The 20,619-nt window shown below is 48.2% G+C and overlaps 2 protein-coding genes and 1 long non-coding RNA gene across 6 annotated transcripts in view; 1 reads left to right on the top strand and 2 right to left on the bottom strand.

The window, feature by feature from the left end:
- The window catches only part of LOC124223020 (homeobox protein prospero), a 34,725-nt gene extending 16,668 nt beyond the window's left edge, over positions 1–18,057 (bottom strand). For 2 of the 4 annotated variants that reach the window (XM_046634609.2, XM_046634611.2), the window contains exons 1-3: positions 15,399–17,701; positions 14,253–14,723; positions 12,302–12,456 (exon numbers count right to left, since the gene is read on the bottom strand). In XM_046634609.2, the coding sequence (XP_046490565.2) occupies positions 12,302–12,456; positions 14,253–14,723; positions 15,399–17,630 (2,858 nt within the window). In that variant the 5' untranslated portion in view covers positions 17,631–17,701. Of the gene's footprint in view, positions 1–12,301; positions 12,457–14,252; positions 14,736–15,398 lie in introns of all 4 variants that reach the window. The other 2 variants (XM_046634610.2, XM_046634608.2) reach the window with 2 other exon arrangements.
- Positions 1–20,619, top strand: part of LOC124223029 (uncharacterized) — a 291,603-nt gene that overhangs the window by 110,353 nt on the left and 160,631 nt on the right. The gene's annotated exons all lie outside the window — the stretch shown is intronic.
- Positions 18,236–20,619, bottom strand: part of LOC124223031 (uncharacterized) — a 66,701-nt gene continuing 64,317 nt past the window's right edge. Inside the window, exon 4 of the long non-coding RNA XR_006884182.2 lies at positions 18,236–18,816. This is a non-coding gene — a long non-coding RNA (uncharacterized lncRNA). The remainder of the gene's footprint in view (positions 18,817–20,619) is intronic.

Below are 20,619 nucleotides of genomic sequence, written 5' to 3'. Positions count from 1 at the left end.
ATAAAAAATATGCACGTTTCACTTTATTCACCTGTACGTGTGCGTATGTCTGTGTGTGCGCGCACCATAATACCCATCATATACGTAAACGAATGCACTTTGCCATTCTGCATTTTCCCGCGCGGCGCGTCTGCAGCGGCAACAGCGAGTCGGCCGGAGGGGTGGAAACTCGCTTCGAGAACGCGGATGAAATAGGAAGAGAGAGGAATCGGACGCGAAGGGTGATGGAGGAGGAGGAGGAGGAGGGCGAAAGAGGGATGGTTTCAAAACGAAATCAATTCGGGATGGCCAGTGCCACCCTTTCCTCCCTTCTCCTCTCCCCTTCTCGCCTCTCCTCCACTTCCCGCCCGGCAACGTCGACGCGGAGAGGTTGTCCAGGTAGGCGGGAGAGCCGGGCATCCTCAATTTTGACTTGACACCGCGAGAGAGGTCGCAAAATCGAAAACGTGTCCGTGGCGCTCCGCGAGCTTCCTCCAATATTCAGGAGGTCTCGTTCGCATCCCCCGAGCGACGGATTGACCGAGGCGCACTAATTTTCCCACTGCCAAATTTTTAACCCCCCACTTTTTTTTTTTTTTTTTCACCGTCCGAACGCGAACTTCCGTCACTCGATGACGTCTCTGCACACGGCAGAGATTTATAAAAATTCAAACTCCCCTGGCGATATCGAAATGTCACGGAATTTCAACCGGCGAAATGCTCTGCGGAATTTTATATCATACAAAAATATATGTACACGTACGCACTGTTGGAAATAATTTAACTAAACATAACGTCCCGGCGGGTTTTCTATATAATTTATGTTATTTGTCATATTTATGTTCGTAAAAATGAGACAAAATTTTGTAATTTGTACTTTTGTTTTTTTTTTTATCACTTAGTAATGCATTTAAGTAATGGTTAAATCAATGAAAAAACTTTATTCGACCTGCTGGGACATTTTTTTTCTAACCTTGTGTACGTTGTTGTCCACGTTTGAACTGTGTTTGAACGTTTTTTTTTTTTTTTATAATCTACTCAGTTTCACGATAATCTACGATGGACGTGTTTCTGCAGTCGTAGAAAATTTTCTGGATTGTAAGTGTTACCACGTTGAAATAAAAATTGGCCAACAGTGACCACAGAAACCGTAAGTCACTGTTCAATTATAGTGTAAAATGACCGAATGTAACAAGACGTTGACAATTTATATTTGAAAATGGTTAATAATAATAATAATGAAAAAGCCTATTCCTAAGTCTGGAAAGTAATATGAATTTACGTTCACTCGATATCGAGTGGTTGGTTATTCTTTTGTTTTTGAAAAGTGGAAAAATTACTAGAAAAGTTATGTTTTAATATCCAAAGCTGCCGGTTGGTATTTTTTCTTTTCTCACAATGATTGAAAGAAGAGAGAAAAAAAAGAGAAAAAAAAACATGCTCGACTTTCTCCCCACCCCTCAGATATCTAAATAAAAATATCACGTGTAATATTCTCATCGCGGTAAATTCGAGATAGTTTAGCGTGCCTGGTCAATAAAATACCAACGTTCACATATATGCGTATAATACACGGTGCGCGTTGGTAATATATAAGGTTTAATACTGAGATGTTGGTTCCAGGATGCTGGATGACGGGTAGGTTATAAACTTTTTTGATAAACTGTTTTTCACCGTTCTCTCCTTGTTGCTTTTTTTTTTAATCATCCTCCCCGTACCCACGTTTCGTATGTAACGTATACATATACATGTATTATTTTTAATTTCATCCTTTCTCCTCTTCTCTTTCTTTTATTTTTACTTCCCCGTCCCCGCCCTCTTTTCGTTCTTCGTCTTTCTTCCTTTATCCCGTTTCTGATATTTTTTTTTTTTTTACTTCCCTCCCCCCCACCCCCCATCCTCCATCATCCCTATTTTCACCTCTGTTTTTCCCTACGTATGCACATACGCACGTACGTGTATGTATTACGTTATTATGTATGCATGTATCCACGCTTATACACCGGTGGCGGCAAATTAAATCCTCCGTGAAGTCGGGAGGGGTGGAAAAGTGGGGGCGCCGCCCCCGACTCGCGGCACCATCGACGGATACAAAGCCGATTAGGGCGGGACAGTAAAGCATTATCATTTCACATTTTTCGCAGCGTTGGTTGCCCGGGTCTCTCGCTTCTCTTCTCTCTCTCTTCACCCCGCGCCCCCTTACACCCCCTCAGACCACCGCCCCCTTCTACCCCATCGCTCTTTCCTGATCGCCACCGATGCGGGGCCTTCTCTACGCAGGTATGCTCGTCGCATGCATACCCTTTCTCTCCCCCCTCCCCTCTCTCTCTCTCTCTCTCTCTCTCTCTCTCTCTCTCTCTCTCTCTCTCTCTCGCTCTCCACTCACTCCTTTTTCTCACTTTTTCTTCAGAGTTCTCTCCGTCCGTCTCTATCGCTCTCACGATTCGCGTCATTTCCTACCGCCGCTTCCATATGGACCTTTCGTCCTCACGTGCCTGATCTCCGTTTGTTTTTCATCTTTTTCTCCCTCTCTTCGCACGCCGATAGAGATTTATTTGTTTATTGTTTTTCGATTTGTTGCCGTAAACGTCGAGGATTTACTTCGAAAATGTAATTTGTTGAAAATATTCACGGATATTACGACGAGCAAATTTAGTGGTAAAAATATATGTAAATCAGAGAAATCTACTAAATATCAGAATTGATGAGAATTGGTTTTTTTTTTTTTTCAACACTTTCTAAGATATGGTCCCATTGCGCGAAAGATGGAGAAACGGTTGAAGAAGAAAAAAATCAAAAGTGACATCAAATAATCGTAATATTCGGGAAAATGATGAAATTTTGAATTGGACTAAGGATTTTTAAAAATTCGGCATAATCTTATACTGAAATATTTTCTACAGATCTGGCCAAATGTTTGTTAGATTTTATTATTAGTCTGGAAATTCGATAGATTCTCGATCTACGGTGATCGCTCACTAACGAAATTAAAAAGAAATCGAAAATAAAAAAACTAAATCAATTTCCACCCTGTCCAAACTGCGACAAGTACCGTGGGATAATATTTGGGGCAGGGACTGTACCGCACGCTTTGCGCCGTATATATTAGCCTGCAAGTAGCGGCTCATAGCCCAGGATTAGCCTTGCAGTGGCGATGCTTACATCCCCCTGTAAAGCCACCCCCTCTCCCCCCGCTTTCCCTCCCTTTCCCTCTTTTTCTTTCTCCTTCCCTTTTCTCTCTGTATATCTCTTGCCTGTATTTAGCCGCAGATACGCGCCACGCACACAGGTCGCTTCGGCCTCCTCCCTTCATCCCCTTTCATCCCTTCATCCCTTCCTTCAGACAACGACGTCGACGGCTCGCGTTATTCCTACAGATGATAGCCCCGCGGCCACGCTTCGCATTGTCTGCAGCCTCTGCACTCCGTTCGCTGCACCGCCGCCGATATCCGACCAACCCGAAACACAACCCCCGCGACGAAACCTGTATTTACCCCCCGCGTCCTGAACCTTGTCTTATTCTCTTTATCCTAGATATTATTATCAGTACTACCGCAATTTTTCTTTTTCTTAAATCGGTAGGAAGGTTTACCGCAGGAAGACGAATCGATGTGCGACTAACATATATTTTACACGATTTCTTTGTGACAGAAAAAGTTTAGTTTTGATCATTCGAGTTCAAGGGATTAGCAATGAAATTAATCGAGTCATTTTACAACACGATATGAAAATATTTCAGTCGGTACTTTCTTGACGCGAAATAGTTTCATAAGCTTCGTAATCGGAAGACGACATAATGGAGAATGATAATATGAAATCGTTCGAGATGGATCGTAATTTCCTAAAACTGAGGAAAATCTCGCGTTTTAACAATCGTTTAAAATCGCATCATAATATAATACATACAGCACAGGGTGAATTTGAATCGTCGATCAACATTCAATCGCTTAAAACCTGTTTCAAATCTTTCGAAAAAACCACAATCACAATCAGTTCACAATCGGTATTGATATGATTTAAAATAATTCTGAGATTAGATCAAATGGTCCGAAAGCAGGGTTCAAGTTCGCAAGAACGAATTATCGGACGTTCAACGATCGTGCCAACAGCGTGAATCCGGTGCAAATCGGATGAAACTTAGGGAGAGCCGGTGAATAAAAGCAGGCAAGTATCGATAGATCGCGATCGATCGCAGGTCGATTGAAAGTAGCCTCTGGAACATCGCGAGCCTCGCGTATGGGAGCGATAAAAATGGCGCAAAAGGGGTTGGGAAGGGTGGGAGGCGAGGGTTGATGCCTAGCAGTCTGCCTAGCCGGGCAAGAGGGTACCAAACGCCCACTAATTAGTGCCAAGAACGTAATTAAGTAATTTTTAATTAAGTGACTGCCGTTTACCCCGAGCGGCGCAACCTCCGCCGCTTGCCAATCCGTGTGTCTGCCTTTCTCTGTGTGCAACCGCTACTCGCTACTCGCTACTCGCTGCATGCGCCGATGCTGATCGTCGGCCGTGTGGGGTTGGGTACCTTGTAAGCTCTGCTTACCCCGTTGCAGCGTCGCTGAGCTCAGGGTGCGCCGTTTAAACGCGGACGTAACGCACCGCCTATTTGTAATGCGCGATCCGTCAAACCCCATTTTCATTTCCACTTCCGCTTTAACCTCTATCTCTCTCTCTCCCCGCTGTCCACTTCGTACGAATGTTATTTCGGCGTTTTCCTCAACGTCTCGACGTCGAATCCCCTTTTTCTTTGTCTGTTTGAATTTCAATTTTGACTTGGCTGGCTCAAGTTTTTTTTGCTGTTGATTTTAATATTTGACCAATAACAGAAAAAATTATACAAATATAGATTGTTTTTTTTTTTTTTTTTTTTTCTACCACTTTTTCGTGTTAGAACTCATTTTACAGGGGCGGGGTTGAAATTTCGAATTTGACAAACTACGCGAATGAAACAAACTTTGACAAAGTTCCGAGTGTGCGAAAATGAGAAAATTAAAAATCTGAAACATCGAAATTCTGAGCGATCGAAGATTTTCAGGTCTGCGAATTTTTGGCTCGATGAAATTTCGACAGTTTGATCTTTCTTTGTTTTCGATTTTCGATATTCTTACGCTCCGAATCCCGGTCATTCTGATTTTTATACCCGCTTATACACACCCTATTCGAATGTTTCTTACGCACGTTTTAAACGATTCATCTCTTCTTCGTTAATCTATCCGTACGTAATACATATTACGGTTATACGTCCGTTAAAAGAATAACGACCAAAGCCACATTTGCCAGAATTGAGAAAACCCCGCTTGCTTAGAACTTGTCGCCCCCACATCGACAAATGAATATCGTCAAGTTTTGTTCACGAATCTCGAATACCTGGACGAAATAAAAATAAATAGAAGAACGATTATCGCCGCGAAGAGTCGTCGGCCTGCTCCGAAGAGCGAGCTGCATCCGTAATGATTAATTCACGTTTAATTAGGGTAGGGAATGATTCACCCTGGGGTAAAGCGGGCTGGTTTATAAGTAAAGGGAAATTTCTGTGGCACAGGGTTTCCGGTCGGGGTAGGTCGGCAGGCAGGCATGGTAGGCGGTTATACTAGCCGAGGCTCAATCCGGAGAGAAGGAGGTTGGTGCACCAGTCAGCGTTGCAGCGGTACCCAAAGAGTTGCCACTCCATTGTGCCGTGCACTGAGTTTTTAATTAAGGAGCTGGCGAGAAATTCTCGAGATTCTGGTTATACTCGTATATATATACACCTCCACGCTTACGCGACCAGATTCTTCTACATCTACGTTGTAAGTGACTGACGTGCCGAGTTTCCGTGTATACGTAATATACGTACATGTAACAGCGGCGGTAGAAGAAGTATGTAGAAACGCGTCGACTTATTTTCTTTGCGAACGGAAGTCGAGGCGTTTCGTATACGTGTGCGCATGTGTCGCCTCCACCTATACAAACAACGAAAACTATAAATGTGCAGAATTACCTTCCTTTCCTTAGGTACGCGTATACAATATTTCCTTTCATCGCGGTGCCGCGAAGGTGGGTGGAGGCCCAGGAGAGTTGGGGGTAAAAGAAGAAGATGGAGAAGGAGGTAGAAGAATTGAAAGAAAAGCGAAAAACAACAAAAAACAAAAAAAAAAAAATCATTTCACGATGCATCGCGTATCCGAGAAACTTCCCAACCAACGAACCCTTTCGACTACTGCGTATCCTCAGCCTTAAAGAAAAATATCGCTAACTGGTCTTTGTCTGAGAGCCTCGGGCCGGAAAGTTCAGCCTCTTGTTATCGCAGGTGTATTAGTGGTCTGGGTTATTCGTCTAACGTCCGTAAGCTACTCTTCGCGTCTACCTAATTCCGCATTTTCCTTTCTCCGTTAATGTTGCCTTGATCTTTCTTTCTATTCTCTGTGATACGCGGTTTTTGAAAATCAAGATTTTTTTTTCCCTCTCTCTCTTATCTTCGCGACGTAATCGAGAAATTCTAGAAAGGTTGAGAACCCTGCGGTTCCACGGTTTTACTCTTCGTACGATGTGTGCTCATATGTGGTTCCTTTGCGTCCCTCCGCAATGCACAATGCATCGAGCACGCGTGTCTTTTGTACAGAATAAGAGCGGCTCGATTTTTTTATTTTTTTTTTTCTTCATTTTCTCTCTCTTTCTTTATTTTTTTCTACCTTTTCACTGGCTTCTTTTTTTAATGCAGCGAATTTATTACCTCGCTACTATTCCACCCGAGCCCCCTTTCCATTTTATCCCTCGCCTGTTTTTTCTCGTATTTTCCCCCCCCAACATCACGTGCGTGGAAAATATGTATATCTGTGAACGGTTATCCTCGTTTTATCATCGAAAGATTTGACTGATTTCGTGAAAGCCAAGAATTAAAATGACAAACAACGAGATCTGTTTTCTATGAATATTATCAGCTACCGTTCGACGATTCTTGAATGAGACAAAGTTTAACTTGCATGTGTGTAAAAGAAAACGAGGAGAATAATCATTAACGCATTCGCGAAGAGGGTTGAAGTGAAGTATTTTTTCTTGAAGAGGGTAAACATGGAGAGTGCTTCGTCGAAAGGCAAAGGGGACGGGGGAAAAAGGGGGTCAAGTGAACCGCATTTTCTTCCGGTACTGTCTCAGGTACCCTATCCATAATCCAAGGGAGTTTGTACGTGTGATTTCGGCGAGGCAAAATTGCAGCACCGACTACGTCGTCCCGAGTGAAGTTTGCCCCGGAATTTTTCTCTTAACTTGTTGTGTCCCTGCAGGTTGCGTTCTCACAATAAGAGAGAAAACGTCGAGCCCCGCGTCTCACATGCATGCAACCGAGTAGCTCGTGCGTTATGCCAGACACAGCCAGGGCTAAAGCGCGTGTCAGGCGGTACGCGAAAAGGGATTCCGGGCAACTCCTCGTCTCCGCTGTTGGCTAGGAGGCAGAGATATGGGGGCCGACTTTAACCGCCCGAGTAGCAAAGTGGGAAGGCAGGCATGCAGCCAGTCAGCCAGCCATCCAGCCAGCCAGGTACCTACTGCCTACCGGTGTTCGCTAAATGGCCCTCGCTCGGCACAATCTTCCGGGATTAAAAAAATCCACGGAGAAACAAAGAAAGGAGAGAGAGAGAGAAAAAAAAAAATTAAAAGAAAAACGACGAGAAGAGACGAGGAGCGAGGAGAGGAGAGAGGAGGAAGAAGGAGGAGGAGGAGGAGGAGGAGGAGGAGGAGGAGGAGGAGGAGGAGGAGGCACAGAAGCAGCCGGCGGACGTTATACCCACTGCACCACCCCACGTATGTGCAGAGGAGAGGAGATTGCCTCTCGAGTTACCCTGCATCCCGCACGTTTATACCCCCCACCCCCAACGTATAGCTATATAATACTACACGTTACTCCTACGTTTGTCGTCAAGATTACGTCGCTAAATTGCGCGGCTGTTTTAATTGGGTGCCTTTTCCTTTTCCTTTTAGCTATTTTTTCTTGTTTTTTTTTTGAAATTCTTTTTTACTCTACCTTTATCGTTTCTATTTCTTTTTTTACCAACGTTTGTTTCCACCCTTCGAAACGATCTCTCGGGGTTATTTCGAAAACACAAGGATCAATCGATCTATCCGGTAAATGAACACGGCAAATCGTACAAGGTACGAATAACGAGTGAAACTGTTATTTTACTCGGAAGTTTTATCATTCGACCTCGATAATTGGGCATTACCTGGATTTCCCCACTTAGCTTCCCACACTGAGAAAAATTTCATTTGTTATAGAAGAGTTATAGTTGTACTAGAAAAATTGAGTAAAACAGGTATCATTAAAAAAAACTGTTTGAATATTGTCGGTATTACGGAAAACGAGGTACGCCTAACCATTTTGCGCTATCGTCGATCCTTTTTTGGTTATTGCAACGCAAAATCAGTTTGATCAGTTTACTCTACTTTTTTAATTAAACAAGGCTTAAAATTTTAGTTAAAAAGCATTAAATTTTCGCAACAGTTGCGAGAAAATATAGTAACAGTGATCGTAATGAGAAAGAATAGTAACGGATACTAGACTTTCCGGTATCGGGTAAAAAACTAATTTTCATTTTGTACCTAGAAGTATATTTTTCGATTGTGGTAAAAAATCAAAATAATTAAGGACTGAGCGGTAACCGGAGCTGAAAATTTCTCTCAGTGCAATCGGGCCCCGACTAGATTTCCAGCTCCAAAATCCCGGGGGCAAAAATGTTTTGAAAAAATTAGTTTCAAGACCTGTTCGTGATACGGTCGGAAAATAAATATCCAATTCCGAACGGCAGGTTGTGTATTAGCGTGCGAATCGGACACACGGGATCTGCGGATGGCTAAAAGGCGGTTTCGTGCATCGGCATGAGATATATGGAGAAAGAGAGAAACGTATGAAAACGAGGAAAAATAATCGGTGACACGACAAGACCCGCGTAGCGGAGCTGACCATTATACGACATAAAATTCCTTCCATCTTCGGATAAGATCTCTCGACTGTCGCGCGTGTCCTTGCGTGTCCTGGCTCGGCATCCGATAAGGCGTCAAACCCCGGCCCGCCTTGCGACCAGCCCCGTTCCACCATCCCCACGGTATTGCCGTATTGTATTTTATACCCCATTCCCTAGACTCTATTCCAGTCTATTAACAACCGATTTCATTAAACACATTGCGCGTACATTTGTAACACATTGTGTTATTTTACGTTTCTTCGTTTTTATTTTCATAGGGCTTTTTTCCTCATCGTTCACCTATTTACCGGTATGTATGTACCAAAGAGATTTTCTCCGTAGATAAAAACTTACGCGGCATGCCGCAGTGAAAGAAAATCGTCGGTTTTTAGACTTATGGATTGTCCGGAGATGACGATTACGTCTTACCAATCGGGTCCACATCCACTAGATTCAAGATTCGAGATTTCTGTTTTCTCATTTCGGTTTCATATTGTCTTACCTTCACTTGTCACGAATTTTAAAGCTCCCCGATTCTTCTTCGACAGTGTCAGGTAATTCGCAAGCATTAACGAAATTTACGATATTTATTAAGGATGACGGAGTCAAAAGTTTAGTCGAGAAATCTTGAGAACAGAAAAACGGGAAGATGAAGGTTGAGTGAATAAATCATCTGTGATAATTCGGGAGATGACAGGCAGTTGAGGAAAAAGGTAGACGCCTGCTGGTTTACTAACGACTCTGACGCGTGACCGATAACAACGATGGCGAGTAGAGTAGAGCAGCAGACGACGCGGTAGGTCGCTGCGTAAACGGTACGGAAATTCGTGTTTAGAAAATTAGCCTGTCATTTCCGGTCTCCTTCTCCGTAGGAGGAGTTATTCGTCACCGGTGCAAAATACGCCACCGCGCCGCAGGTGTCGGGCATTCTCGCTGGGTAACAATAAGTAAGAACAGGGTGGAGGAGGTGCTGTCAGAAAATAAAGTAAATGTAATACCTGCAGCCTGGAGTTGGCGGAGGTGGAAGCGATAAGATCTGCCGGTGGGACAACGCCAATCCTGTTCTAAGGGGGTTGGTTGAAAAGCAGAATAAAACTGTAATAAAAAAAGAAAAACCACCACCCCGCGTACTCGAAACACGCGCACGTATATCTGTATATATATTTTATCGTACCTACACAGACAAGCGCGTAATTGACAAACGTCAAACCGGACAGCAGCGGGCCGGAATTACACCGTGAAATTGAAATTGCCCCGTTGTCCGACAACTTGGTGTATACCGTGTATAGATATTATTACGAGACAGAGAGAAAGAATGAGAGAGAGAGAGAGAGAGAGATATACGTCGAGATATCTGCGCACGGATAGATAAGCCTGCGAAAAAGCGTGACTGAATAAATTCGATGGCCGTTTAATTATTCAAACACCTTGCTCCACATACCCACCGACTCTTTTCACCTACTCTTCTACTCCGAATAACACGAAAGCCTCTCACTCAACATCGCCATTCACACTTCGGGCCGGACTAACTTGGAGCGTGAATCAATTTATAAGTTCCGGATTCTTAGTTAAACGTAGTCTTCGGTGTTCTTATGATCAAGATGAGGCGAACGATTGAATAGAGAGAATGAGTTTCACACTGTTAAATTGACATCAAAACCATTAGCAGAGAGCGTGAACCAAACATTAACGATGACTTCTTCAACGTTGATCATACGGTCAAGACGAGACGAACAATTGAATCTCAAGCAAGATCAGCGAGTATCGAGCTGTTTATTGATATTGGAGGATCAGTCGAGAGTGCCGAACCCAGATTTTTAGTACCTAGTATCTACGCGATCAAGACGAGGCAACGAACACTTTAGCCTCGAGCGAGTACCAAGTTGTTTGCATTCGATTCGACGATTGATCGGAGCAGAAACTAGACGGTAATTTGAATCCACGTGCACGCCAGTAGATACGACACGATGCAGGTTCGGTTTTATGCTACGGACAGATGGAGATACCAACACACACGAAAGGCGGCATGTGTCCTGATATATGAGATTAAATATTTAATATCAGAGAAAACTGAAAAACGTAGGTAGCGGTGGGTGGGAAAGGTGGTGGGTTGCACCCCCGTATGTTCTGGGCAGTTCCCTCTCGTGACAAAAGTACAACACCGTGGTACTCCCGCCCGTCTATAGGTACCGCAGGATAATGCCGGTCGACATTTCCGCATAGGAAGCCGTGCATTAGGCTATCAGATCAAACACGCGTGTGCTATACGAAGTAGTATCAGGAAGGCGGAGGGTGAAAGGAAAGCCTGCTTTACGTGATTAGCCGCAAGGAACCGCGGCTTCGCGTTCACCCGACAATTCCACACAAACACCTGTTCAATTCGGCAAACAAAATCGAGAAAATAAAAATGAAGCAAATCCTATATTCTCCGGCCTATTTTATTATCCGGTTTTTTTTTCAGCCGGTTCGTTACGAGAATTTGCGATGATGAGCGCGGAGCGGAGGATAGCCGGGAAAGTTTTTGGTCCGTCGTTCATTGGCGGTGGTTGAAGTTAGGGGGTCGAAAGGCCGATCTGTCTGTGTGTGTGTGTGTTGAAAAGTTTTTTTTTTAACCAGGTCCAGTGAAAAATTGCATCGGGATCGTGGGCGTTCTCGTCTCTCCCTTTTTGCCTCATCCTCCTACTCCTGCTTCTCTTCTCTTTGCGTTACAAAGCTAATTATGGCCTGCTGAATGGATGTATTTTTGAACATTTGTCGTGTCGACCTCGGGCGTTTCTACCTTGCCCCGCAACCCTCGAGTCAACCCTTTCGCGGAATAACGACTCGCGAGGAGAAAGATAGAGAGAATGAGAGAGAAAGAGGGAGAGACTCGCCGGCGTTGGAATACTCGAAGGACCCGCGCGACTTGGCGGCGTTTCGCGGCTAACGTTGGGCTCGATAAGAAAGGCGCTAACGGGGCGATGATGAATAAATAAAGAGACTGGGACGGGGTCGGGCCAGTATCTTCTGGATCTGTGGCTACTCAACCTAATTATAATCAGGCTAATGCCCGATGGCCAGTGCCAGCCTGTTCTCTCTCGACCTGGCCAAGGTGAAGCTTTGGTGGCGTCCTGGGATCGCGAGGTCACTTATCCACCGCTCCTGGGGGGTAATTAAGATTCGGACACACCCACCGCCTCGTGACAGTACCTCTCGTCTCCAGGGTGAGGGAGTGGTCAGCTCGCCTCTGACCGTAGTCACTTTGCATTAAAATGTCGTGCCGTTGAGGCGACACGAAGCCGAGGATCGCGGCATGTCGGATATGCGGAGGTGATCGGGAGACAGTCGACAAGACCCTGCCGGCTCCGAACGGGAACGTATCAAGACTTATCGTTAGTGAATCCACCTACCTGAAGTTGGAGAACCACTTGACCAGCTGCGCCGTGTTGTTCTTGTTGAACTTTATGTCAGGGAAGTACATCTTCAGAACTGCCGATGACGGGTAACGGACCCAGAAGAACATCAGCTTCGCCTTGCGCAGGTGCATCGGAGTCAGCGTCGACGAGTTCACCGTGGTTAAGGAAATACTCGTGAATATCTGGTGGGTTTTGGGTTCGAGGGTCGTTCGGATTTCGGGTGATCGTTCCCGATATCGCAACTCGCGGTATCCGGTGCGTGGCACATCCGGAAAAAAAACAACGAAAACGACAACAACAACGGAATATAAAACGAAAAGAAATAAAAAAAAAGAAAAAAAAAAAAAAATGAAACACACGTATTACCCACGGAGTTTCTTGACTTTGAAATTGGATTAGAAATCGTACAAGGTGGGTGAGTCGCGGAATAGGTATCTAATATCGGAGGCAGGTTGACCCCAACGATTGGCCGCAAGTCTCAACGGAAGCCTTACTTTTTCCTTAACTGTAATGGGATCTCCCGATGTGGTTTCATCGCATTCTTATTCGCTTAATCCCCGATGTTCTCTCCTTCTGTTTTACGTATATCTATATATTTCTCACGTCTTTTCACCCGCCGTGTTACCAATGAATGATATCTGGCTACCGTATCGAGTTTCCCGACCTACGTACGACTATATAAGCCACCCTTGCGTACGCCCGATTCCCACACTCCCCCGCCCTCTTCCTACGAACCGATTTTAAAAATAAAATATCAAAAAACGGTGCCAATATTTAACAAGGGAATCCGTCAGTCGCGGCGGTGCGTTATTTTTTTTTTTTTTTTTGTATTTGCCCTTTTTTTTCGTCCATTTTTACCGAGTTACCGTCGACCTACCCCACGGAAAAATAGCGGCATTGATTTTACATCAAAGGCTTGCGACAAAAAAGTGACAAAAAAGTTGTCATCGTCAACGATGAAGCGCCGATCGAACATTGAGGCCGCGTGGTATGAGCTACGGGATGCGGGCTTGTGTCGTTGAATGAGCTGAACGCGATAATCGGGGTTGTCTCTGCGCCGTGTGTTTTCCCCTCTTTTTGATAATTTCTTGCTTACTTTTTTCCGTCAAAATTACGCCAAAGTTCAGCCTCTCGGTATATCCCATCTAACACGCGGAGAGCCGTTGCCCTGCCCACGGATATGAACTTTGTCCGTCCAACTTGGCTCCCGGAAAACTAATCTGACCCGCCTTGCTGCTGCTGCTTGCTCAGTTTTAAAACTCGAAGGCAGCCCCCGAAGGCCGTAAGCAAACCCCGCGATATTCAACCCTGACGAACTTTCCACCACTCGTCGTATCTACTCGTAAATAGTTCTCTCCGCTCATCTCGCTGTGGTCACATAGCTCGAACGGAACGCCATGTACGTAATAATATCTGTCTACGCGGATCCTCAAAAATTCGGAAAGGAACCACTCGACAATTTTGTCATCAGTCTTGGATTGACGGTGAATCATCTGTCACGATGGAGCAGAAATCTTCGCTCGGTCAAAATCGATTCAGTTCATTGAGACTACAACTATTCTATTCTCCAAAGTTTCCGAGCCAAGTGTAGCTTTTTATCATTACTGTCATTCTATAGATATCACAACTCGCAATATTGGAACACCTTTGAAATTGAATGAATTTGGTCAATTCAAACAGCCTCGTTCCGACCAGCTTGTAATAATCCTTGGAACAACTTGACGATAATGCTGAAGGATCGTCATTCGATTATGATTTCACACAGCAGGAAAAATCGACCGTGCTTCATCACTGTGTGACGGAAACTTGAGAGCCTACGAGTATACATATGTTCATTCACCGTCTGCAGTTAATTCTGGAGGATCGAAACGATTGTTACTTTCCGAACGTTTGAAGCTTAGCGAGAGTTTTCATTATTGCGAGAACAAGTACTAGCAAAGGATATTGTAGGCTGAATCCCATCGTAGCTGATGTCCCCGGAGTTGCAATCGCTCCCCCGATCGTTACTGTCCATCCTGAGGTGACCGTAGTCCGGACTGCCGTGTTGCGCGGCGGCGAGGAGGGCCGGATGAAGCATCGCCGGGGGGTGAGGAAGGGGTGGTGAGTCCCTCAGTTCGACGCCACCCCCGGGAGGACTGGCCGGCAGGTGATGAGGCCCAGGCGGCGGAACCTGACCCGGGTGTCCGCCGTGAGGGTTGAAGAACGGCGAGTAGGGCGAGAACACTTGGCTCTCGTGGAGGCTTGGGTTCGGTATTGCGACGCTGGTCGGTAGCGAGACCGGCAGCATCGGGGGTGGCGCGTGGTACGGTCTTGGGGGTGGCGGAGGTGGAGGACTCTCGCTGCCTCCCTGGGGACCGTTGCCATCCTGCGCCAAGATCCGGGATACCGTTCTCGGTGTGATCCTCGTGTCCGTCACCTGGAATTTAGACTGTTTTATCGGTCGTTTTTTCATTTTCGTTCAAGTCCCAGGATCGTCGAATATATGATAAAGAAGACGAACTATGATATTAGAGACATCAACAAGGTTTTTCCTAACCCTCTTAACATTATTTTCTCTTTTTGTTGCAACATTTTTTTTCTCTTCTAACTAGATGCTACCTATTCGTTTTTAGATACAAACTTTTTTCGATCTTTGATGAATTGACTTCTGAATCATAAAGATAATGCGATTCTTATTTATTTATTTTTTTTTCTAACTTGAAGCGTATTAGTAAAACTTTTCCAGTAATTTTTTCTCCAGTTATAGCACACGTTCTTACGGTTACGGTCAAATCAAGACGTTCGGAGACTGCCAGAGTCCATTCGAACGCCTTCTCAAATTTCTTTTCTTTTCTTTTTTTTTTTTTTTCAAAAAACCCCCCTCCGACAAATCAATCAGAAGTAAAACCAGATATTTCATACATCCGTCTAGATAAAGAGTCTCTACGTTATGTTCAAGTTATAGTACGCGTCGAAAAAAAGTAGCGAGCATTTTTTCTTCATCTCCGTGTGACACTCCACGCGATACTTGAATTAAATCAGTTCTACACGTCCAATCGACCTTTTGAAATGTAAATTATCGGAAGGCAGAGTCAAAGCTATATCTTCTCACCTTATGCCGTTTCTTTTTCGGTGTTATGACGAGCGAAAGGGCCTCATTCTGTTCGGCATCCCTGCTGTCCCGTTCATCGGCGGCCGCCCTCATGTTGCAATACTGTTCTCTCTGGGCAGCTTCGCGCTGCTGCTGTTCCCTCTGCTGCTGTTGCTGGGCCTGCATCGAGGCCATAGCGTATATCGTCGGTGGTTTCGGGGTTTGAAACATAGCGCTACCGGCCCTAACGTGCGGCGGTAGCTGATTTATCTGGTTTATATTGTTTTCCGTGGGTCCGGAGTGGGGCCCGTGTGGTCCCATCGATCCGAGCTGAGGAAATCCGGGTTGCTGCGAGGGCGGGGGTCCGCCATTGTGTGCCCCACGGGGCCCGTTGGGTCCGGTGGGTGGCTGCGGCGCGGCACCCCGGTCGACGACCTTGGTCCTTGGCGATTTCCGTTCGAGTAGCTGACTGGCCAGGAGCAGGTCCTTGTTCAGCTGCTCCGCGGCTGCCTGAGCAGCCTCGCTCTGTTTCCCGACGAATCTCCGCTGCTGAACGAACCTTGTTACGATACTGTCTATCAGGTTCGTCAGCGACGAGGTTATCTCGGTCTTCAGTATGTCCGCGAGACCCTCGAGATCGGCCCCGGTTATCTGGCTCCCCGAGCCCCCCGCGGCGCCTCTAAACACCGATAGCCTCTCCTGGAATTCCTTGTGGTGTTGGAGCGGCGTCGAGGTCTGAATAGGGGGTTGAGGTGTCGCGGGGGTCGCGCCGACGCTTTGGTTCTGTTGCTGTTGCTCCCGCTCTCGCTGGCTCGGTGGCTGTGGCGAGTTCTGTTGCTGTTGCTGATGGTGCTGGTGGTGTTGTTGTTGCTGCTGTTGTTGCTGTTGCTGCTGCTGTTGCTGCTGCTGCTGCTGTCTCACCGCCGCCTCTTGGTGCTGCTTCATCCGTTCCAGCGCCGCGTGCTGCTGTTCGAGGTACAGCTTGTGGCCCATGTGGTACATCGCCGCGGCTGCCGCGTGCGGATGATCGGGAGGCAGCGTGGGCAGCCCGTTGTAGGGTGGCGGATGCGGGCGCGGGGGCCGCGGGGGTGGTTGCGGTTGCTGCTGGGGGCTGGCTGGCGCTTCGCCGCTCTCACCAGCCTCGGCCTCCATGCGACTGCAGAGCTGAACGTACTTCTGTTGCATCTCGGCAAGCTGTTCCTGCATCGTTCTCAGCTGAGACTTGAGCGCGTCCTTCTCGACGCGCTTCTGCCGTATGGTGGCCGGGTCCTCGTCCTCGTCGGTGTCGTCATCGTCGTCCAGCATCACGTCGGCCACCCCCTGATGGAGCACGTGGTGCACCTGCTGCTGCTGGGGGTGGTAGAGCTTCCGTTTCTTGCACCCGTTAACCGGGGGCGGTTGCAGCGCCGGACTGCATCGCATCGTACTTACGATATTCTCGACTCGCGCGCGTTTTATCTCCGTCGACGGCGAGCTCGCCTCCGTCTTGGGGATGACCGGACACGGCGAGTGACTCGGACTCCGCTTCACGCTCGCCGCTGACGCCGCCGCTGCCGCCGCTGTGGCCGCTGCCGATTCCTGCAGCTCCTCTTTCACCGTCACCGATACCGAACGCGGCACTGACGGACTAGGCGGTAAACTTTGCTCGCAATCACTGCCGTCTAAATTCGCACCCGGCTCCATTCCCGCCTCCGCGAAAGCCTCTTCCATCGCCCTAGCAGCGGACGCCGCATCCTCGGCACTGTCCTCCGCGTCACCGGGCATCACGACGTCCCGCTCGACGGCGTGAGACGAGCTCAACATGTTGTTGCCGTCAGCACTGTCCTCCCCACCACTTTGCACCGCGCCACCACTAATGCCACGCGCACTGACGTCACTACCGTTGGTTTGCTGCTGCTGCTGTTGTTGTTGTTGCTGCTGCTGGGAGTTTTGTTGCTGGTGTTGCTGGGACTTTAGAAGCTCCGTCGTCGTGTTATTGTTGTTATTGTTGTTGTTGTTGCTGTGTATCGAGTTGTTGTTGGTCGGCTGTTCGGGGACCGATAACGCGGCGAGTTTCCGCCCCTGCAGTATGTCGCGGAGCATGTGCTGCGTGAGCTCGGCGGCTGTGGCTGGGTCATCGCAGTTAACGGCACCCGGCTGCAAGCTCGAGGCCGAGTCCATGCCGGCACCGGTCATCACGTGGCTGCCCTCCGGTGGCGATCCGCCGGCGTCGCTTGCCTGCTTGACTTGCCGGCCGAGTATTTCGTTGAGCATTTTGGCGGGGCCAAAGCCCGACGCACCGAAAAAACCGAAGGCCGCGTGGCCGGAATGCTGGCTCGCCGGCCCCGTCGTCAGGTGTCCTCCACCGCCTCCGCCTCCGCCTCCACCTCCGCCTCCACCTCCGCCGACACCCTGGGCTCCACCGGGTATCTGCTGCTGCGGTGACCCACCGCTGAATATCGCGCTGTACAGACCGCCGTTGAGGAAGGACGGACGCGAACTGAAGTTCGGTATGCTCGAGTAGCTGTTGCGCGGCTCGCCGGCGTCCACGCGCTGTCTGGTGCGCTTATGCTTCTTCAGAAGCTGCTGCTGTTGCTTGCTCTCCGTCGTTGCTCCGTAGAGGGCGAAACAGTCAGTCTCCTCCTCCGATGACATCATCGGCCGTCTGGTTGGTCGGCCGCCCGAAGGCCTCCGCTTCCCCTCCCCGCCAGGGCTTCTTCACCCCCCCACCCCGTCGCACTCGATAAGCCCCACCGAGCCCTCCTCGCGTAGCCTGCTTTCGCCCCGCCGTCTCCTTCTCCTTCTTCCCTTTCAGCCCCCCACCCCACCCCCCTGCCGACCCTTCGCCTTCCTTCCCGCCTTCCCCTACGCAGCCCCAACGACGACGTCGCCGTCGCCGCCTTCTCCTTCTTCTCCTTCTCCTTCCCCCTGCTTCACGCCGCCGCCGCCGCCGCCGCCGACGCCGCCGCCTTTTTCTCCACCCCCCTCCTCTGACGACGACTTCGCTTCCCTTCTCCGCCTCCTCTCTCCTCCTGCTGCTGCTGCTGCTGCCGCTGCCGCCGAATCGAGGCCTGTTCCTCGTCTCTTCCTCGCACCTGCTCGCGACGTCGACCCCTGGGTACCCGGCTCCCTGCGTCGTCCCCCTATTTCTTTCCCCACTTTTCCTTGCGGCGGGGGGTCGACGCTTGCAGCTGGTGGTGTTTTGAAACTTTTTGTCGTATCGTTAATGTTGTCGACTCTTGATGATTCGACCCGATCGGGATGATCGCTGTTTTTCTCGTTGACGACGTCGTGAACCGGGCGGGAGGTGTCGCTCTTATCTTTCGGCTTCTCCTGCTCCCGCCTGAGAGCTGCATCCTTGCGGAGCACGCCAGAGGGCTAGTTCGCCCCGCAGCTCACCCTTTCGCTTATCCCTAAATCTACTCCCGTTTTTTTCTCTATTTGGCTTATCCAGATCCGTCTGAAACAGGCAGAAAATAATTCACCTTTCATTAATCGAGATCGAATAGTACCGATAATGCAAATACAAAAGTCCCTACATCATGCAGTAGATATCCACCGTCTTTACACATGCGTCAAGACCGTAAGAAATTTGCTCCGCCCGCAGCGATCTTTGTTCGAAGTTTATCCAGACAAGTTTCTATTGCAGTCAACTCGACTGCCATGCACCCAGACGTTACAGAATCGTACAAGTAGGATCGATAGTTTGCGAAAGAAAAAAATAATTGATAGTCTCGTGTGCGGTCGTCCTCGAGCAGCTCAGACTTTGCGGGGGGTCTCGCGGTCAAACCTCAAGGGTTGGCATCTGCACCTGAACACTCAGTAACACTGCCAGTGCAACATCAATGATTCACGCAAATCGCAGAGTACGCAGCGGGTAAAAGCTGCGGCTTTAATATCGCGCGGATTCCTCTTTTCTTCTTTTTTTCCTATCTACTCTACTCCCCGTACGTTCTTTAATTTTTCTGTTTACAACGGTACAACCTCACTGCATGGCTTATCTCCTCCCCTCTCCTTCCTCCTCCCCCTCCCCCCCCCCCCTCTCTCTCTCTCTCTCTCTCTCTGTATCTCCTCTTTAACGCGCGACCCGATCACGCGCATTATATCCATCGAAGTCTGCAGCTCACATACTTGAGGCTACTTTCAATTCCCGCGACGCACATATTCGCACCAACCATGGCAACTTGCCACCGCGATTAGATACCCATCGTTCTCACCGCACAAGCCAACTAACTAACTAACTAACCGACCAACTCTTGCGGTTTTATCGTATCGCGGCAACCGCCCATTCAAAGACTCACTCCGGCAGACTTTCCCGCCTCGGATCGAAGCTTCTTTCCAAGGTGCACAGCTGAGCTCCACCACCTGCCAGTCCTTTTTGCGAGGAGACCAACGCTACGAAACAACCACCGCGCGGACCAGAAACCTTCGATACAGTCGGGAAGATCAGGCAGCCGGTGTATTCTTGACGAGATCAGATAGAGACCACGAGACACCAAACGGCGCATCGTTTCACACCGATACAATCGATTACTCCTCGGTACTGTGCCGAAGAGCGTCGATGCCACTGGGCCAGCAGGTGACGTTATCGCGATACAGAGCATGTGTCCACCTCGATGACGAAAGGCGGCATATGGCTCGAGGGAAAAATTTCGTTGCCAGATAAGGTTGGCCGGTTCACTTGGCCGTGGACGTGGGTGGGGTTCGGCTTCGAGGGGGTCCCGAGCGCTCCCATGCTCGAGACAAAAGGTGTGCAGGGTGACACCGGAAGCGGCCTCGGGAACCGAACCTATTCCTCCTTCCCTCTCTAGCCTGCGTTACAGCGACGCAGTCGGAAGTAAATGTGAAGGTGGGTAATTACCGCGGCCGATTCGGACTCCAGCCACCCGCAGTTCTGCCTCCGGTAGAGTCTGATATCTGCAGACTTCGTTGCCACCTACGAACGACGCGACGCGAGTCGACGCGACGCCACGGACGGACGAGCAGAGAGGAAGGTACAGAGAAAACTAGGTGTTCTCGTCATTATCCGTATGTATGCGCGGTTCTGTTGTTGTTCTGCATCGTGCAGAACGAGCCGGAGAGAAACGACAAAAAAGTTTTAAAAAAAGAAGAAAAAATAGAGTCCCGAACAGAAACGATGCCGCATTTATTTATTGTCTTCTGGTTATGCCTGAGCTGCTACTTTGAGTCGGCCAGTCAGATGAATAATACCGTACAGATAACCCGCTCGGTTTTCACCAGAGGAGGAAATCCGCATCATTAC

This window comes from Neodiprion pinetum, chromosome 7 (genome assembly GCF_021155775.2).
Source record: "Neodiprion pinetum isolate iyNeoPine1 chromosome 7, iyNeoPine1.2, whole genome shotgun sequence".
Taxonomy (NCBI): Eukaryota; Metazoa; Arthropoda; class Insecta; order Hymenoptera; family Diprionidae; genus Neodiprion; species Neodiprion pinetum.
This window is presented reverse-complemented; position numbering and strand designations above follow the sequence as displayed.